Source organism: Eublepharis macularius, chromosome 8, assembly GCF_028583425.1.
Source record: "Eublepharis macularius isolate TG4126 chromosome 8, MPM_Emac_v1.0, whole genome shotgun sequence".
In the NCBI taxonomy this organism is placed as follows: domain Eukaryota; kingdom Metazoa; phylum Chordata; class Lepidosauria; order Squamata; family Eublepharidae; genus Eublepharis; species Eublepharis macularius.
In genome coordinates, this window is record NC_072797.1 from 97,089,352 (window position 1) to 97,110,598 (window position 21,247).

At 42.4% G+C, this 21,247-nt stretch overlaps 1 protein-coding gene across 2 annotated transcripts in view; it reads right to left on the minus strand.

The window, feature by feature from the left end:
- The window catches only part of PCSK5 (proprotein convertase subtilisin/kexin type 5), a 387,486-nt gene extending 366,925 nt beyond the window's left edge, over positions 1–20,561 (minus strand). Inside the window, exon 1 of one of the 2 annotated variants that reach the window (XM_054986670.1) lies at positions 19,194–20,561. In XM_054986670.1, the coding sequence (XP_054842645.1) occupies positions 19,194–19,397 (204 nt within the window). In that variant the 5' untranslated portion in view covers positions 19,398–20,561. The remainder of the gene's footprint in view (positions 1–19,193) is intronic. The other variant, XM_054986669.1, reaches the window with a different exon arrangement.
- Between the last annotated feature and the right edge of the window lie 686 nt (positions 20,562–21,247).

The following is a 21,247-nucleotide window of genomic DNA, read 5'->3' on the forward strand; positions in this document are numbered from 1 at the left end:
TACAGTGCTTAAATAGCAATACAGTTACTATTGGGCAGCGCTGGATCTAGGGTTGCCCACGCCCGGGGCAACCCTTGGCTGGCCACCTCGCGCATGCGCTCCCCGCGCTGCGTGATGATGTCACTTCGGTGATGTCATCACGCAGGGCGGACGGAGGTAGCGTGTGGGGCTGGGAAGCTGCCCACCCCATTTGCCTCCCCGCAGGCGAATGGCGCGGGTGGCCTCGCAGCCCCCCGCGCTGCCTTTCGCCTCCCTCAGGACAGGGGGCGGCCGTCTTGCCACGCACTTCCTGCCCTGCAGGGCAGGCAAAAGGCAGCGCGACCACCTGCGCCGTTCGCCTGCCCCGCAGGACAGTCCTGCTGGGCAGGCGAATGGCACGGGCGGACCTGCAGCCCCCCGCGCTGCCTTTTGCCTGCCCTGCAGGACAGGGGGTGTGCAGCAAGCCGGCCGCCCCCTGTCCTGCGGGGCAGGCAAAAGGCAGCGTGGGGGGCTGCGAGGCTGCCCGCACTGCTGCCTGCGCCCTCTGGCAGCTGGCAGCTGCTCCCAGCGCCCCCTCCTTGGTGGTGCCGGGGGCAGACTACCCCCCCTGCCCCCCCTCGATCTGGCCCTGCTATTGGGCACCAGGCAAAACTAGGTTGCTATTCTTCAGATAGGACCTTGGTATTTCCTGGAATTATTTTCAACTGATCTCTAGGTTACACAGATCAGTTCCCCTGGAGAAAATGGCTGCATTGGAGGGTAGACTGTATTGCATTATTCCCTGCTTAGCTCCCTCTACTCACCAAATACCACCCTCCCCAGTCTCCACCTCCAAAATCTCCAGGTATTTCTCAACCCAGAGTTGGCAACCCCAAGCAGAACATACATCTCACTCACTTCTGCAGTTATTCCATTCGTTATTGATCATTTACCAGATTTAGTTCAAGCTACTAATTATCACTTGGTGATAATTAGTAGCTCAGGTCAGAGTTGACTCATGGTGACCCCTGATGGGGGTTTCATGGCAACAGACTAACAGGTGGTTTGCCATTGTCTGCCTCCGCAACCCTGGTCTTCGTTGGAGGTCTGCCATCCAGTTACTAACCAAGGCCGACCCTGCTTAGCTTCTGAGATCTGACGAGGTCAGGCTCACCTGGGCTATCACCTACAGAGTCCTTAATAGCCTTGGATTACCAAACCTGCAGGACTTCTCCTCCTGCTATGCTCTGCTGTGGCAATAGGCTTCTCAGTTGCCCACCAGTGGTGGACAATCTCCGAGGTTTGCCGCCCCATTGCCCACTGAAACTGGCAATTGGCGGGAGGTGGCAAACTCACCAGCAATTGCCCCCAACGGGCAGACAACCCAGGAAAGCGTTTAACAGGTTCACTCCCAGCCAATGTGATATCATTGCTCCAGCTGCAAGCATGCTCCCAGACTTCGCTGGGGCCAATTTTGGCCCCCAATGGGTTGAATTGGCCCCGTGCAAAGCGTGAAAGCATGTCCATAGCCGGTGTGATGACATCACTTTTCAGAAGTGACATCATCACTGCAGTGCCAGGAATGCACATATGCAAAGAAGAATCTCCCGGAAATTTCCAGGTTCCACGCCACCTCTCGTTCTGGCAGGAGGATATAAGGACATGGCAACCCTCTGTGACAACTTTATTTATCTGAACAAAGCTTTCTAAAGGTGCCATCATACACATCAGTCAAACTGGCGACTATTCCTGAGCATTCTTTGTGGTGGTTCCCACCTTGTGGAACAGCCTGCCTGAGGAGGTCAGGAAAGTGCTCACACTTCTATCATTTCACAGAAATGCAAAATAAAAATGTTCAGGAGAGCATTTTTATGAAGAGATTAGAACTGTAGTAGATGGTACATTTATAAATGGAATAGGATTGTTGTCTATTGCAGTAGAAAAGAGCAAGAGTCCAGTAGCACCTATAAGACTAAAAAAAATTGTGGTAAGGTATACGCTTTCATGAGTTACAGCTCACTTCTTCAGATATCTTAAGGTATCTGAAGAACTGAGCTGTGACTCACGAAAGCTCATACTTTACCACAAAGTTTGTTAGTCTTATAGGTGCTACTGGACTCTTGCTCTTTTCTACTGCTACAGACAAACACAGCTACCCATCTTGCTCTAATCTACTGCAGTTATTTTAGGTATGATCCTGCTTTGTCCTCTCTTTTTTTAATTCCACTTAATACACTGTTTATAGTACATTTTGCCTTTGGTACTTCGTTGTTCACATTGACTTTTAGTTCTGCACTGCTCAATGGTTGCCTTATGCTGTATGAGAACATCGCTTTTTCTCTATAAACCACCTTGAGTTTCAGGCAAGAAAGGAGGGCAACATATATAGTAAATAAAATTTTAAAAAACAAATTACCTAAGACTGAATGGACTGTGAATGATAGAACACTGTTGACTATTTTGTTAGGACATAGTGGTCTGGAGCCAAATTCCAGAGTGAAACTGAGTCTATTATAGCAAAACTTGTTCTGTGGGACCATAAAACTAATACATCTATTGTTGTTTTTTCAGTCCAGAGGAGGAAGCACATTTGATCACAACTGATCCCATCACTGATCTCAGTATTATATACAAAATCTAAAACAGAGATGTAACATCGAAATACAAAAATTATCTATATATTGCAATTTGGAAACGTTTTATTTTCCTTATAAGTTAAAATATGGTCAAACTTAGATTTAAATTTTGCAGTTACCAGGATAAAATTTATTTGTGAAGTGCTCCATCCTGCAGACTGCCAGTTGCCCTGCTAAGAATATCATAATTCTACATATTGTAAAGTAAAGTATATTACCAATGGAATTAAACTTTCCAGCTGTGTCAATGTTAAGCAAAAACATAACAGTAGTGAGAATTGCAACAGACACTGGGAAAGTTCCTATAAACATACAAACAATAATTAAAAACTGCTGAAAAACCATTGCAAACTACAAGTGCATAATACCCAAGGAAGCAGATCCTCTCTTCCTTCCATCTCCAAAGGATACCAACTCTGGGGTAGGGATTTCCTGGAGATTTAGAGGCAGAGCCTGGGGAGGGTGGGGTTTGGGGAGGGGAGGGACATAGGTTGGATATAATTTTCTCCAGCAGAACTGATTTTTGTAGTCTAGAGATCAGTTGTAATTCTTGGAGATCTCTGGGCCCTACACAGAGGTTGGCAACTAAACATTTTCCCCAAAAGCTACCTGTGACCCCAAAAAGGTACTGTCATGGTTTGGGAGACTCGTAGAGGCAAACAGCCAAACTGTACAAAGATCAACAAAGAGAAAAGGGTACTGAGCAAAACTGTGCAAGAAGTAAGATTTCCAATATCTAGGTAGGATCAGGAGATCCCCCAGAGCCTACTTAGAGATTTAACACTGATTTCCAGATGACAGAGACCAGTTCCCTGAAAGAACATGGCAGCTTTTCTAAATGGACTCTACAGCATTATACCTTGATGAGATACCTCCCCTCCCCAAACCCTGGCCTTCCCAGGCTTTACCTCCAAATCTCCAGGAATTTTCCAGCCTGGAGCTGGCAACCCTACCAAGAGGGCTTGCAAGGAATAGTGGTTAGACTAGGACCTGGGATGACTGGGTTTGAATCCCTGGTCTGCCATGTAAATCTGCTGGGTGATCTTGGGCCCATCACAATCTCTCCACCTAACCTACCTTCATAGGGTTGTTGTTGTTGTGAGGATTAAGTAGAAGACATGGGAACAGTGTGAAAAGCCACTTTGGGTCCCCAATTAGGGAGAAAAGTGGGATATCCAAATCCAAAATGTTTATTGTGGTACATAACCAGCACAGTAACAACCCAAATGAATTTACAAAGTATATAAAAGAACGGTGTCAGTATCAAAGAGAGCTTGAAATGAACATAAAAGACATAGGCTATAGAAATCTTTGGTTTCATGCTGCGATGAATCGACTCAGGTGGATTTTATTTGTGTAAATATAAACATACAAATATAAAAACAATATAAAACTAAAAATTAAAAGCCAAGCTCAGAAAAACAAATAAAACATGGAGAACTCTAGTATCATGTGTCCAAAACCCTCTGAAATTGATCCTTGCATGTTTTAAGTGCTATAGCAAGGAATCTAGCACAAGCCCACATGAACTGTGGCGTTGTATCAGATAATAGCTTCTTAGCAATTTCCGAATCTGAGCAGGTGGGAAACGTTCTAAACAAGGGGTGCAAAATTTTCTCACATGCTTCCTGGCAGAAACTGCAGTGAAGCAGTGTGTGTTCTATAATCTTGACCAAGCCTGTTCTGCAGGGACAGACCCTCTCTGCCACTGCGATCTTTTTGTAACATCCCTCAACAACCGCAGAGGGGAAAACATTACATCTGGCCATAGAGAAGGCCCTGCAGTAGGATGGAATCTCCAATGAGGACAGGTAGGCTTGCTGGAGTGACAACACGGGGGCCAAAAGGTATTAGATTGTTGATATCTCCCTGCTATTCAGTGTCGTAGACCCCTTGCTTGATTATGGCCCTGGCTTGCTCCAGGGGCATTACTTGAAGGGACTCAGGGGGAAAACTTAACAGGTTCAACTTCTGATGGGCTGCCTTGAGCCAAGAAGAGAAAAAGCCATACCTAAGTATTAATGATGTGGAAAATGACTTAGTCAAATTAACCTTGGCCTCAGCTCTTATCAGACCAGATTCCAAACATAAGCTAGCAATGGAAACAGAGCTGGGGAATCGAAATAAAGTTCTTAGACATTTCGATTGTGTTTTCTCTAAGGGAGCAAAACACGAAGAAGATGAACCAACCATGGTACCATACAAAAATTGGGGAATCATTTTGGATTGGTATAATTTGAGGGCCACTGCTATGTATTGGCAGCCTTTAGAAAAAGAAGAATCTTAAAATACACTAGGCAGATTTTCAGCCAGTACAGGCAGCATATTCATGATAGCTTTCCTCGCCCCTGATGACTGGATCATAACCCCCAGGTATTTATAGCTCTTTACGTACTCTAGACTATAATCATTAATACTCCATGATCTAACTCTGGGGCTTTTGTCAAAAGCCGTAACTTTGGTCTTCTGATAATTTATTGATAGCTGGTTAGCGTCACAGTAGCAGCCAAACTCTTTCAAAGCCCTTCTGAGGCCCACAGGGGTCCTTGATAACAGAACTGTATCATCCGCATAGAGCAAGGCAGGAATCTTCCGGTCTATTAGGGCAGGAGGGTGAGTATCTGCCCTACCTAGGTTACCAATTAGATCATTTATATAAAAAGTGAAAAGGGAAGGGGCCTTGCTTAATGCCTTTCATAGTTGTAATACTATTAGTTAGGAGGCTATTTTTATTGCACCTGACCCTAAATGACACGTTAGTATGCAACTCCTGGATCAGGTCCAAGAGTCTCCTATCTATTGATGTGGCATCTAATTTTTCCCATAATCTTTCCTGGGGTATGGAATTAAAAGCAGTTTTTAAATCAATAAAGACTGCATATAACGAAACTGCACTGTTAGCAGCATATTTCTCTATTAGATGAACCAGAATCAGATTATGCCCCATGGTGGCCAAAGAAGGGGGCCACCAATCTCTATTTTCTGGTGGGATGCTGTCTGTGCCAGTGGCTTGGCTTCTCTTAAATTGGCCTATAAGTGAGCTGATTTTCCTTGTGGTGACAGGGGGCCAGTCAGGTAGATCCTCAAGCTTCTGGAAACAGGAAGGTTGGTGGTTATCTGAATGTAATTTTGTAAAATACGCTTCCCATTTACCAGTTGAAATTAAAGAATCTATGGGTGAGATGTCCTTGTATGCATGTCTGGCTGACAGTTTCCAGAAAAGTACAGGATTTCTGTCTTTTGTTGACTGGATTATTTTATTCCAAAGCTGCATTGGGTCCGCTTGCTTCTTTGTTGTCACGCGTCTCTGATATGACTTTTTTAAATGTAGCAATTGCTGGGCAGTGCTGTGAACATCTGTTCCCTAGTGGTCCTATATGGCTGATATGTGGCTCTGAGCTCCTTAGCTTTTTGGCAATCTCTGTTGAACCATCACCTTGAACGCTTCTTGAAAATCCGGACTTGTGAGGGATATAATTTTTTTGTAAAACAAAAGTAATGCAGTTGAATTGTTTGTCATCTTTACACATATGACTAAATTTATCAATAAAATATCTTATGGTTTTTATCTATGCTGATCTACTCTTGTGTGTATCAGAATTAAAATCACTGAAAGTAATGCAGTTAAACTGATATATATCTAGGATTCAGGCTCAAACGAGAAAAAGCATTTGGGATACTGGTATTCAGTCTTGAGTCAAATGTGTGTCTGGTTATTTTAACTTCAGCATAAAATTTACATTTGCATTTATGTCAAAAGAGCACATAGTGTTCAAGGTAATTGATGCAGTAGCCTATAAATGTCAGGCTGTTTCTATGGAACACTTAATAACATCATCAATAAACCTTTTAACACTGTATTTTGCCTTCCAAATCTGAAACTGGCAATGACTGGTCAGAATAACTGCAGTGTTTTCATTTTACTGTCTCCAGCATCAAAGTTGATTAAGCAATTCCCTATCACTAAACTCAGTACAATTTACTGAAAAATAATAAAGCTCTGACTCATGGGTATTCTTAGGAATGAGTTCCGTTCACTAAGTGATGTGTTGAGGTATTAAATATCCATCACAGCAGCTCATTCATTCATTTTATCAGCATCAACTGCCACAGCAGTAAAACTGTAACAGCCCTCTAAGACTTTGTACTGAATCAAGTCTGTTCATGTGCCCATCTGTAAAACAGGTTTAACAAAGCATGGAAAACAGCAATGGTTTTGTATTTCAAGATATTTCAATAACAACATACACAGCAATTTACTTAATCAATGCAAGTATTGTGCATAGACTTTAAATCCTGCAGGAATACATATTCAACTCTGTTTCTACGTATAAAATGGTTTTTACTTAACTTGAAGCCCATTTGTTCAATCTTAACTGACAGAGTTAATCTTTAGTAAATATTATCTAGGGTGTAGTCATTCAAAGAAAGTCAATTTTTGATCAGTTGTCTAGAAAGTCTGGCACCCTTAAAATCTGATATATGTTAACATATATATAACAACACTATATAACAGAATCAAAGGATGCTTTAAGGTACGTGGTTGCTCTTGTCGAATGTATATGTAATCTAAAGATTAATGTCAACAGTACTTTCTAGTACAGTTTGCTCAAAATGTCATCACTCAAGAGGATGAAAATGTATCCATTTTTCTAATCTGTTTTGCTACAAAATAAAACCTATAGAGCAGGCAAGAGAAGTTTAAGTAAACCTGTGGCTGAAATCCATAAACAAAGCAAACCACAGACTTCCACAGGAAAAAAAAAACTACTATGCTAGATCCTATAAATTAATTAACATACTCAAAGCCTAATGATAAAGTTAAAACTTAAATGGAAATTAATACTAAAAAGTGAATTAAGAGACAAAGAAATAGGAAACAATATATTACTACAATGTTATTAATTTAATCATCATTTTGACAAAATTTAGAAGATTACATGCTACCCTGGTTCAGACATTATGTAAAATTATAGTTTAATTAAACTAACTATAGTGAGTAATGTGGGCCAGTCTACTAGATGTGGTTAGCTATGTCTATCAAACAAGGTTCTAAACCCGTGGTCTGAAGTCGGTTTATTACTCACTTAGCTACAGTTTCATGGGATGTACATAAAAAGTGCAGATATTATGGTTTAATCAAGGCTTGTTCCCTGGTGCTAGCCTCACCTCATTTGAATATCAGCTACATCACTGTGAGTCAGGAAAAGACCAAAGGTGATGAAACCAAGTATTTGTCAAGGCAAACTTAAGATTATCTGCAAACCAAATCCTGGTTTCACAAGCTAACCCCTGCTAAAATAAAATGTGATTTCATATCTGAATAGAGCTGCTGCAGTGAAAATTTTATAATCAAGCAGATAATCTTTCCATTGATGCTATGACACACTTCTAAAGTATTACCATCTTCATCAGATACATCAGAATTTAAATTAATTATAAATCCTAACCCACATTCACATGCATGCAGTCATACACACATACACATATTAGATTCATCAAAAGTTAGCATGAAGAAGGATTCTGAACATAGAGTGATCTTATTAACAATATATATACTATTTATCATATTCAAAACATCTCCCTGGATTCTTGCCATACTAATAGGTATTAAAAATTGAATACAAAGTATGTGAAAGCATACACTATAACCCTTTTTATTTCAAATTACGTTGGTCAACTCACATGTAAAACATGGCAATTTGACAGAAACAGTGTCAGTTAGGACACTTTACTGTCACAAAGATAGATGAAATAACTGCCATTTACATGGCACCACCTGTTCGCTTTTTAAAAACGTCTTTTACAACCCCTTTTTCTGTGCTTATACTCATTACAATCTAAATAAAATTAATGGTTTACTAAATAGACACTCACACAAGTAGTTAGCAAAGTCAACTGCTGTACTTACTACTTAGATTTTTCCACAACTGTAAAATATAAACAAGCTAAACTATAAAATATAAACAAACTATAGCTATTAAAATAAATGTATTTTTGCACACTGTAATGTTCATTCTGTTTGGACAATTATTTTAGCAAACAGCTGTATCACTTACTGGTAATTTGGAGTCATGATTTTATATTAATTTTTATTAAGGTATGCATTTATCTTAAGGCAAACAAGCTTTCCCTCCCTCTCACTGACTGGCAGCCTCTCAGTCCTGACAACATCTCTGTCCTGATTATGTATTTTGATACAAGGCTGTGTAGTTTGATACAGCCTCCCACTGGCATCAAATGTTGCTCCTAGTCAGAGCACTACTGCATGGTACAGTAAGAAATACAGGCGGGCTGGCATAGTGCAACAGCATTGGCTTAAGATCTTACCAGCTTTCTCCTCCCCTAAACAATCACACTGCAGCCGTCATTTCTACAGAGTGCTTTCTGGTTATATTACAGCTATCAGTTTCATGTTCCATTTGGTCATCCAAACAGACATGTTGTTTCCCAGTATTGCTTAAAGGCTGAAGATATTGCTCTGCTTGAGCCAAACAATCTAGAAAGGAATACAACATTATTGATTTGTGCAAGTAATATTGCTTGGGAAAAATTATGTTACATTCACTTTGGAACTTCTTGTAATGTTATACTAAAAGTGTCAAACTGCATTTTTGATAACACACAAAACATATTTCAGGCAACGCTTCTAATTGAAACTTGCAGGGAATATTTTCTGAAGGTTATGGGGTGGATCCCATGCTTCTGTTCTTCTCTCTAAGGAAGCTGCTCTGCTGGTGCAAGTGGGGAAGGAGTGATTTAATTCACTTCCTTCTCCTCATCACAGCCACCCATGCTGTGTGACGTTGTCTACACAAGAGCATTTCAGTATCCTTTTCTCAAACACCTGTTTGGGAATACAGGTTCAAATTGCAGGTTCAAATCCCCACTCTGCCATGGATGCTCCCTAGATGACCATGAGCCATTCACTAACTCTCTCTCAGCCTCACATACTGCACAAAGATATTGCTGTGAGGATAAAATGAAGGAGGAGATAATCACGTAAAGCCACTTCTGGCATCTCCACTGGGGAGCAAAGTTGGCTATAAATGTACAAATAAATAATACATAAATAAAAATTACCCAATACTTATGCAGGTGGCCTTAACACAGTCTCACCTAGAAAAGGTTGACTAATATATCCCCTGTGTCACCATCCCCAGGTCCATAGACACATACACAGCAAGTATGGTAGAAAGTACCATCAAGTCATAGCTGTCAACTTATGGTGACCCCTCCCCAGGTTTTCAAGGCAAGAGACTAACAGAGACGGTTTGCCATTGCCTGCCTCTGCATAGCAACCTTGGTTTTCCTTGGAGATCTCCCATCCAATCAATAACCAAGACCAACCCTGCTTAGTACCCAAGATCTGAAAAGGCTTGCCTGGGCTATCCAAGTCAGGGCATAGCAACTGTATGAGGGCATATATTTTCTCTTACATCTGCTCATATTTAACACCCACAGTGACCAGAATAGCCACCAAGTCAGTATCAGATTGTCTGAGACCATCAAACCTAGGTAACAGACACAGAGCCCTCTCTACCTCATTCTGTACCTTGACTATAGCTGCCCTAGGATCCTTTGCTTCATGTGGCATTGTACCTTCACCAAGTTTGGCCACCTTACCAGTAAACCCTCCTTCTGGACAGGGACGACCAAAATCTGCTGGGAAACCACTTTCTTTCTTCTCACATGAGGGTAAAGTTGAATGGCACTACAGGAACAAATTCTGTCTTTTTCAAAACTGGATGACCCATACAGTCACCAGTCTTTATTGACTCCTGGGCTTTACTCATTGGCTATGAAACAATTTCCCACAACTTTGGATTATTATTTTATTTATGTCATGGAACTGCATATGATCTGATGGAAACTGCGTTTTTCCAGAGTTTGTGATTGTGTCTCGTGACATTGGTTGGACTGGTGCAATATCTTTTATTCTATTTATTGTATGTATGACTATTGTATGTAAATAGGATTATGCACTAGCACTTTATGATCATGGCACTATATGTAGCAACCTCATTGAAAGAATTTCAATTTTTGAATGGAATGGTAATAATTCATATTGCATGTGAGTTGCTGCATTTGTTTACCCTGTATGGGCAGATTGGTTTCCACACATGGACACAGTTTGGTTGGAAATAGTTTATTAAATATTGTAGTGTACATTTGACTTGTTATTTCATTAGTGTTCATGATTGTAATCTTTGGTTTTTCCAAAGTCAGTCAGAAAGAGGAATACAAGATTCTGCCCCTCCTCTGAATCCACTGTGAGTTCTTGGACAATGGGATCAATCTCTGTCCCACAGTGGATAAGCCTTCCCCTCACAATTCTAAGTGATATGCCAAGAATTTTGTGCCAGGTATCCAAGATGGCAGGTGAGCAATTGGCTGAAGAAACTGATATGGGCACAGGGAACATAGGTTGATGGGGTCTACAGAGAGTATCTTTTCTGGAATTTCTAAAATCTTCCACTATGTGGTGAGAGGACTGTTTTAAAGTGCATGAAGAAGTATTGTAACATCCCTAGCAATAACAATATAGTGTTTTCAGCTTAAAATTGTTAATAGAAACATGCAACATGAACAAACTACCTGTCCTTTAAAAATACATGGCTCAATGGGATTTACAGGCTGTTCTTCATTTTCAAACCTCAGCACTGAAGATAATCTGAAGTTAGAGAAAACCTGTACTAATACTAAATATGATTTTTTTCTGCCTGATTTTTCCAAGATCATAGAGAGGTTACAGCAATTGATTAAGCTGCTGTCTTATATGAAACATCTCAGGAAAAATTTAGCATGTATTTCTGGCATAAAGCAGGGCAAACCACAGGACAAAGAAATGTCAGTATACTATAATTTTCATGGCTGCTTTCAAATTGCATGCTCTTTTCACGAAGTTGTTGTGGTAGTTATGAGTGTCTAACTAGGATCTGGGAAACCCAGATTCACTATGGGTGACCTTGGGGAAGTCACTCTTTCTTAGCCTAACATTCCTCCCAGAATTGTTGCAATGATAAAATGAAGGAGAAAAAATTATGCTACCACAAACTCTAAAAGGGATGAGGGAACAAAAAAAGCAAGGCGACAGGACCAGAGGACAGTGTGGTGCTAAGGATTCAACTGTACCTTATTCACACAATACGGTCATATGCAGTTACACCAGTATATGTACACTGAATGGCTTAGAATGCATGAACTCTGTACAGAATTACGCTAAGTCTATAAAATACTGTACATTTCCTTTAGGAATGACATCTCATGCTTTGCTAGCTATTTCTTATTTTTAAAAAGAAATCTTTTAAAAGATTAGCATTTGCATAGTAATGTAGAATCTCTGTCAGGTAACCGATCAAAACCACCAAATGATGGGTCAATTGATTATTATCTGACCATTGCCAAATATTCTATCAAACTAAGAATGCTCTTTTGCCTACATTTTTAATTACCACAAGACCAAAGGAGGGCTCTTTCATAACCAGCCTAAATGTGCCAAAGTCTACAAATGTACAGACTTTGTTTAGGAGACAGCACTCACCCCCTCCACCCCGTACATTTAAAGCTCCTTAAGTACATTTAAAAATCACGAATGTAATTCTTCCCCTCCATCATTGTGCAACTCACAGGAGAAGATTACTGTTACGTATAAGTGGGTCCTTTTCTCCCTCTTCTTCCTTCCCTATCAGACTTCAGACATGCAAAATACTTCAAACCATACCAAATATTACTTCTAGTACAAGTATTGCCCATGCCTGCCTGTGTATATACTGTGGCACTTAAAAAACAAACAAACTCTTTGGGCAATCCCTGTATTCCCAGATAAAAGTCAGCATGATAGTTAAATCCTGAAATGGTTAAGACTGGGAACATTTCATACATGCACGCATGCACGTGTGCACGCCCACACACATTCCTAATCTTAATTTATTAAAAGAATTCATTTTTAAACATTTTATTTTTCATGCCAAAACACTACTTCCCTCTTTTCTAAATCTTCCTGTACCTGAAATTGTGATTCTACCCAATTAGGGATTACACTGTGATTGTGAAGGCATTAAAATGCCACGCAGCCAATCAGATTTGGCTGTATTGGGACAACATGACGCCAATTCAGAATTAGAGCAATGCTATACACTGAATTAATTCTATGATGATGTCTCATAGCCAGGCAGATTTGGCTACATAGTTGTGTCACAAACCAATTCAAAGTGAGAGCCAGAAACCTTGCCCTCACCCTGAGTAGATACTGATTTAAAGATACTCTCCATCTTGTTGTAGTCCCCCTTGTTGTAGTTCAGCACGACTTTAAATACCTAACTAATATTGTATAGTATTTGTTCATGTTTTGATTATTTGTCAAAGTATTTTTGACCAAAGGACCAACTTCTGTCTCAGTTTAGCTTCTCTCAATATAAAATCACTATTTTCAAGATATTCCTGTTTTGTAAAATGCACTCATTGCCTTCTACCCACCCACCCCCAAAATAAAAACACAGTCATCTGTTCTCAGAATTTCTTCAAAAACATCATTCTAATTAGTCATCTGTTCTGAAGAATTTCTTCATGCATTCTTATCTACAGTTATCTATTCCTTTGGGCACTTTAGCTGAAACTTCGTCATTTTAAAATGTATATTTCAAAACTACTGCAGACTTTAAAGAGTATAAAGTTATTGTATGTCATTGTGAAGACTCTTTTAAATAAGACATCTGGCAGTCAGTGTGTTTCTTTTTAATATATTAACATACTATAGCCCTCCAAATTTCAACTCTCCTGTTTTTGGAGAGGAGGGGCATTTTCTCCTATGACTATTACACAATGAAAAACTTCTTTATACTTCAGTACTTTTTCCTTCACTTTAAAGAATACACACAAGAAACCTAAAATTAAAATAAACACACAACTGCCAAAGACACCACAAGATAGAAGATTCTTTAGAATTTACCTGACTGCACAATCACAATACAAAGGACGTACAGAAAATGCTGAATATATGTCTAGCTTTTGTTAGTGCTGCACTTCTAACTGGTTATCTGTCAATTTCCCAATATCCATAAATCTTCCAATATATCTACCAATGTCTACACCATATTCTTCTGTCAGAGTTTTCTTTTAGTCTCTTCATTGTATTGAAAACATAAAACAAACACTACTGGATTAGACCAGTGAACCATCTAATCCAGCCCCCTGTCTCACACAGAGGCCAACCACCAATGAAAGGAACTGACAAAGGCAGTTTTGACTTTCAAAAGCTTACACTCTGAAAATCTTGTTGATCTTTAAGGAACTACTGGACTCGATTCTTGCAGTTACTCTGAAGGGACCACAAAAAGGATAAGAGCCCAAGGTCTTTCCCTAGTATTCAGAGGTTTACTGCCTCTGAATGTGGAGGTTCCCTTTAATCACCATGGCTAGTAGCCACTGATAGACCTATCCTCCATGAATCTCTCTAATCCCTTTTTAAAACCATCCATGCCTGTGACCATCACTACATTGTCCAGGGAGTATGCTCTGCACACCTTGGACTTAGCCTCCTGGTCCCTTGGGACCTCCAGCCACTGGTAGAAGAGCACCTCATGGCCCCAACTCACCACAAGGGAGCAACCTGACAGCAGCAAGTGAAGAATGGGTTGCCGCCCAGAGCCAACAGCCCCCCACCCAAATCATCGAGAAGCAATGACCATGGCATGAGGCAACCACAGAGCCAGGTCCTGAGGCGGCTGCATGGTCAGGCATAAGGCAGCTGCACATAAGTGGTCTGAGCCTCTCCTGGGCAAAGAATGGGGCTGTTCTAGGACAAGAAGTAGAGGCTCAGACAGCTCTCACCTTTCACGCTGCCCCATTCTCAGGACAAGCAGTAAGCAGCCAAGCACAGGCCAGATAAAGCCTGCCCCTGCCCCAGCCTCCAGCTAAGAACACAGAGGTTGCAAGATGGAGGGGCAGGCTAAGGCAGAGTTTCCCTCAAACTGGGCTCCAACACCGGTCCTCAGATTGTTCCAGATGCTGGAGGCGGGGCAAGGGGAGGGAGGTGGGGATAGGAAGGGAATAAAAGATTGCTCCAGAAACCAGAGGACAGCCCCACTCTCCCATATCTGAGGACTGGGAGGGAGCCCTGGGGGAGGGGAGCAGAATGGGAGACAACAGTAGATGGCCAGTGGTTGAGCTCCTGGCAGGCCACATTATCCTCTGGCAGTGAATTCCTCATTTTATTCATTCATTGCATAAAGCAGTATTTCCTTTTGTCCATCCTGAATCTACTGCCCACCAGCTTCACTGGGTGCCCCTGAGTTATAGTATTTGGAGAGAGGGAGAAAAAGATCTTTCTGCCCATTCTCTGTACCCTGTGCATAAGTTTATTAACTTCTATCATGTTCTCAACATGGTATTTCATAATTTTTCCTTATTTTGACTTCTTTTTATATAGTAGACCCTCACCATTTGCAGATTTGCAACTCACAATTTCACTTATTCATGGTCTGAGCCCCGACCATATGATGTGGCTAGTTTTCAGCACATGACCCCTCTGCATGTCGGGAGAGCAAGCATAAGTGTGCTGACCCAGCACCCTGCCTCCACACACTCACTTCCTTCTCAGAACAGTATGAATGCAGGGAGGGGGGAGTGTGTGCACTGGGTGCGCTACATGATGCTCAACTCGCCGGTCTGTTATATCCAGCTGCAGCATTGTCATGCAACTTACCCAAGCTGGGACAGTGAGATGGTTACTGCTAAGTAACTTGCTCGGCAATGCTGCAGCCAAGTAGGGTGCCACGTGCAACTCACCCATACTGGACAATCTTTCATATTGAAAAATAATCTTGATTATGCTGAACTGAAAGGAATCTTGTGAACAGAAAAACTGTTATAGATAGAATTTTCCTATATGTGATATCTGCAGAAACATCTGTACAGTAAAGATAGTATCAATAATACCGATAAGAAACTAAGAATTCAAAAGGATTATGAAAAACAGCCTGTCTGGAAAGCATTCTTGTTGCCATTACCACCCCCTTATGGTATCTGAAAAAGGGAGTTTTGACTCTAGAAAGCTTATACCCTGAGAACCTTATTAGTCTTTAAGGTTCTACTGGACTAGAATCTTGTCACTCCCCCTTTCACCTCTTACTCCTTATCCTAAAAGAAAACATGCTTTTAAAAGTTAATATTTTCTGTCTTATGGACTACAAAGAACAAGTGAACTTTGGGTTCTTAGGTCATGGCAACAGCAACAATCTGTAATCTTCCACTACATAATGTGTGATGTATACATAATGTAAAATTCATAGTGTTTTATGAGAAGACTACCATGTCTCTCAAGGGAGAAAAAACACAAGGTACGTTCGCTATTGTGCTTCAAATGTGAAAACAGAAGTTGGACTGAACAATACATGTTATAGCATATACTACACAGAAAAAGAAGTTTATTGCTATGGATACTAGGATACAGAGAGATACAGCCAAGGCCAGTAGCACCTTAAAGACTAACAAAATTTTCCAGGGTATAAGATTTCATGAGTCAGAGCTCACTTCATCAGGGGTATCTGATGAAGTGAGCTTGAACTCATGAAACTTATATCCTGAAAAGTAATGTTGATCTTTAAGGTACTACTTGGCTCAAATTTTGTTCTACAGCTATGGCCTAACACAGCTACCCACCCAAAACCATTTATAGCCAAATTGGGCATCTGCACTTCTGTACTTAGTAGTGCTAGCAACTTCAGTTATTTGACCAAGAACAACCACTGCTACCACAAAGTGGCCATGAATCAGTCTTTCTAGACTGTTTTTACAATGCATGCAGCTTCAGTGACAGAAACAAACTTCTATGATGTTAATAGTTTTACAGTGCCCATGCACTCACACTGCATTTCCAAAAAAGGGAAGCTCTTCATTCTAGCTATTTTTGAAATATTCATAGTAACCGTACAGTATGTATTAACTGATTTTATGACACAAATAACAACTGTCCTTGGATCTGAGGAAGTGAGGCGAAACTGCATGATAATGCAGCTGCATTTTCTGGGTTCTTACAGCATCAAATAAAGAGGTGCGCTGTATATATTAAATCTGGCAAACTAAATATATTAATTCATGTAATAAAATGTGTTAAACCGAAGGGAACATCGTCCTGTGCTGCAGTCATAAAGAATAAATGCAAAAGGCCATTGAGTCTTCTTTCAACCACGCTGTTCTTCCGCATTAGGTAACATGCTTCACACCTCAGAGGGCTAAGTGCCAGAAAATGTGTGATGTGCTATCATGAGAATATGTCAGAAATGGGAATCCTGTGATTATTTTTCCCTCTTGTGTGGAATGATGTAGCAGCTGAATGTTTACTAAATATGACTGGACTCAGCAGTTATTTCCTTAGTGAGTGCTTGGACCTGTCTGGCTCCAAGTATGTTCTCACTGACTGGCTTTGGATTCAGTGAAGTCCAGGTGCCTGTGAACTAAACATCTGTGGCTTCTGTAGATTCCAGGTGTTTCCTAACTAGGTATAGATCAAGACCAAATGGTGTACATTTAAATTAATCCATTTGAATTTAAACCCCGTTTTTACATTTTCCACATACATTAAAGAAATCTATTAAATAAAATGAAATTATCGCAAACAACAATTGAATTGAATTTAAATGCATGCTATTCCTCAAAAGATCTTTGGCAGACCCAGAACATTTCATGTGCAAATAGTATGCTTCTACTTCCACAGCACAAGATACCACACAGTAGCATACAAAGTAACCTCTGCAACTTTCCCCCTTCTTCAATTTAATCCTTTAGATGATAAATTCAGGGGGATATAAACAATATTTTCACACCACTCTCAGAAATTTCTATATAAAAGAGGGCTGGAACTCTAATATCTTTGTCAATTTCAGAAGTTTTATTGCCTAATCACAGATAAGTGGGGGAGGGGAAGGATCACTCAGCCTTGTGGCAGGAGAAAGGATCTCTGTTCATGTTTATAGGAATTCCTATTTATTATTGCTTCACATATTCCAGAGCCCCAGCTTAGCAGAGAAAAATTCCGGGGCTCAGCCCAGATGAACTTTGGCACAAATTTAATCTTGCCTCCTCCTTTTCTCTGTTATGCTGGCAGAAGCCCAGGCAAAATCTTGGACCCTGTATGCAGAGGGACACACACCATCTGCTTGTTGAAGATTTGATTTCCATTTGTTGAGCTCAAAGTTCACTGTACAAAGAGCAAGGGAGAGTCTGGGAGGCGAGGGAGGTCCAGATTGTAAACTAACAGTACACTGACTTTTAATTATGCCTGCACACACAAACTTTGTGTTCCCTGTAGTCAAGTACCACAATCCTAAAGCCAGCTGAGTGTGAACCTAGAGAGAAGCAAAGCAAACATCACAGCAGATGCATCGAATTCCTGCTTTCTGACTCAAGAGAGGGAGCCCCAGCCCCAGCCAGGGGGACAGGATTCCAAGGCAGCCAAGAAATCCACCTGGTCGAAAGTGCACTGTGCCTTTATCCCTTTCATGCTCTCGGTTCCTTTCCAGTTCTGCATACGAGTACCATCTTTTATGATCAATAGGGGAACATAAAAACAGCATTGACTTTTCCCACAGACACTACCAATCCCTGGTTCTGGACTTGAAGTCAACTTGAAATCCATTCCTTTAGAACATTTTAAAGCAACCTTATTAACATTTCTTTGGTAAGCACCACTGAGGCAAAGATGGGGAGAAAGGAGTGAAAGATGGAGACAGAGGAAATAGGATGCAGGTGGAGGCAGAGTTCATCAAGGCTCAGCCCCACAATCTGTTTCCAGTGTTCAGTTCTGGAATAATGTGAAGCAATAACCCAGTGGACAGTGCTTCTGAGCATGTGCTGAGTGAGTAGGGATTGGGAGACCATGTCCAACCGAAGCAGACTGTCTTCCAGACAGATTTGAACAACAGTAAGTAATTCTCCTTCCAAAAATTAGCAGTGAGGAAAGCAAAACCATCTCTTGAAGTGCTGAGTCCCCCTTTTCTGTATCTTGCCCCCCTCCCCCTCTTCAACTGGAAGTTTGGCCTGGGCTCCCCAGAGACTTGGTTCCTTTTCACTTTTACAAGTCATCTCTTTACAGAATCCTACTCCCCCCACTACTCCCCCAGGGCACAATAAAAAACATGTCGCCTTCCAACACTCCCCCCACCTTAACCTCAGCCAATCGCCACCAGCTTCTGCGAGTTTCTCCTCCCCTCCAAAGCACCCAAACTCTCTCAGCACCAAAACCTGTCCCACTCTTGCAGCCCATGCGTGCTTGCTTTCAAATCCGCTTTCCTCCCCCCCTTCCGATTCCAGCTCCCAGCCAGAGTCCCCCAAGCAGCCCCTCGGGACGTTTTCCAAGTGAGTCGTGGAGAGCGCGAGCGAGGCGGCGGGGGGGGGGGCGGCCCTTCACCTGCCCTTTGCGTGGCCCCGTGGCGCGCGCTCCCTCCCGGGTCCAGCGACCTTCGTGCCCGGAGGCGGCGCGCGGGGAGGGGGAGTGGAGGGGCGCCCCCCGGCGGCGTGCCTGCCCCTCCGTCCGTCCGTCCTCCCGCCCACTGCCAGGCGAGGTGGTCGAGAGCGCGTGGCCCTCCGCCGCAGGGTTACCTGTCCTATATTGATGTAGCCGTACTTGCTAGCTATCCTGTTGGCTTCTGGGAGCCCGCCGCTTATCCTCACCGCCCAGTGGTTGGTGTACACGCGGGTCCGGCAGGCGGGCAGCAAGAAGCCCAGCCAGAGGGTGAGCAGGCACAGCAGGTCCCCTCCATTCCGGAGTCCCCAGCAGCAGCAGCGGCCGCCTTTCCAGCCCATCTTCTCCGCTCCTCGCCAACAGGGCAAGCCAGCAAACGCAATCCCCCGATAGTTCGCCTCCTCGCAAACTTCTCCTCCTCGCAGTTTCCTTCCTGCCTTCGCCTCTTTCCAGGCGCCCCGCTCACCTCCGGGCACCTCCACCAGCGGCGGCGGCCACAAGTCTCTCCAAAGTTACCTCCAGAAGGAATCCAGCAGCAGCTCAGCGCTGAAGCCCCTGCGGGGGCTGAAAAGATGAACGCCTCGCCGCGCTTCCCGGTCCCCTTCCAGGCACGGAAAGTTAGGAACCTTCTCCCCCTCTCAGACTTTCCTCAGCCTTCTGTTTTGCACCATGAGAGCCTCCGGGAGAAGAGGAGGGGGTCGTCTCTGGCTTGCTTTCCTCTCTCTCTCCGAAGACGAGTGCGGCCGTCCTCCTTTCCTTCCCTCCTCAGCCTGCTCTCCTCACTTGTCCAAGGCAGAAACAGCAACGGCGGCGGCAGAAGCAGCAGGCAGTGTGTGAGTGTTGGCAGCCGAGCGCCTCTGTTCAGTCATGCTCTGTGGCCTCCCGCCCGCCCGCTCTCGCCGCCGCCCCCCCCCTCCTGTAAGCGGGGAGTGCGTGAGTGGAAATGGCAGCGGCGGCAGTAGCCGTCTCTGCTATAAGAGGCTCCGAGCTTCCCTCCCGTCCAATGCCAGCGGTCTCCCGGAGCACGCCCGGTCCTAGCGCTTCCAGCTCTCGGCGCTGTTAGAAAGACTTTTGCAAAAAACCAAACAGCGGAAATCCACTTTGGCTTATGCAAAGGCACGTGAACAGATCTTTTTTTATTAAAAAAATCCTACAGCAGAGACTAGACTGTTTTTAAAAAATGCGGATAGCCATGTTGGCAGTCTCTCCCTTAGAAAACAAAAACAAATCCACACATCAGGGCTATGTACCGTCAAGGCGCTCCCGACTCATGGCGCCCCTATGATGAAAGACCTCCAACACGTCCTTTCATTAACAGCCTGGCTCAGATCTTTTAAATTGAAATCCGTGACTTCTTTCATTGAGTCAAGCCATCTCATTTTAGGTCTCTCTCTTTTCCTGTTGCTTTCCTCTTTTCCAGCGAGTTTTGTCTCCTCATGTGACCGAAACATGGTGGTTTCATATTTTAACTTCTAGGGAGAATTCAGGCTCAATTCAATCTAGAACCCGAAAAACTCTTCCAGCACCATATTTCAGTACTAATATGATAATAGGGCTAAGTGAAAGTCACAAGGTAGCAAGCTAGCTTTCAAGTTTCACAGAACTCTTCTTCTTGCTATATGTTAAACAAAAAGAGGAGAGGGGGGGGGAGATGCTGCTGGCAGAGACCATGGAGAAAACTTGGTTTGCAATATGTCACCGTCTTCGTGTGCGTTTTGCAGACTAAACTTTGTGTTCAGTACAAAAGATCACAACAAAATACTACAGCAAGCAATGGCCAGTCTTTCTCCATCACTAATCAGAATGTGCGTGTCTTGGAATGTCCGCAAACAATAACAAACCAGACAGATAGTCATGTTTGTCTTTTGCAGCAGAAATAAATTACATGGTACTTAAAATGTGTTTATCACCACTACTAGGATTTGAAAGTGTTTGCATACTCCCTCTAAATGCAAAGGAAACAGGTAAGTATACTATTATGTACTATCCATATGCTATTCCACTACAAAAACAGCAAAAGTTAGTATCAAGATATAAAGAAGTATTGAGACTGCAGAATATATAGGAATGATTCTCCAAAGGCCTACAAGCTTGCTCTTTCAAAAATACATTGTATCAGTTATATACTACCTTGACCTTAATTTAGCAATTTTTAAATTCTACTTTATGACCTATCAGGAAGATATAATCC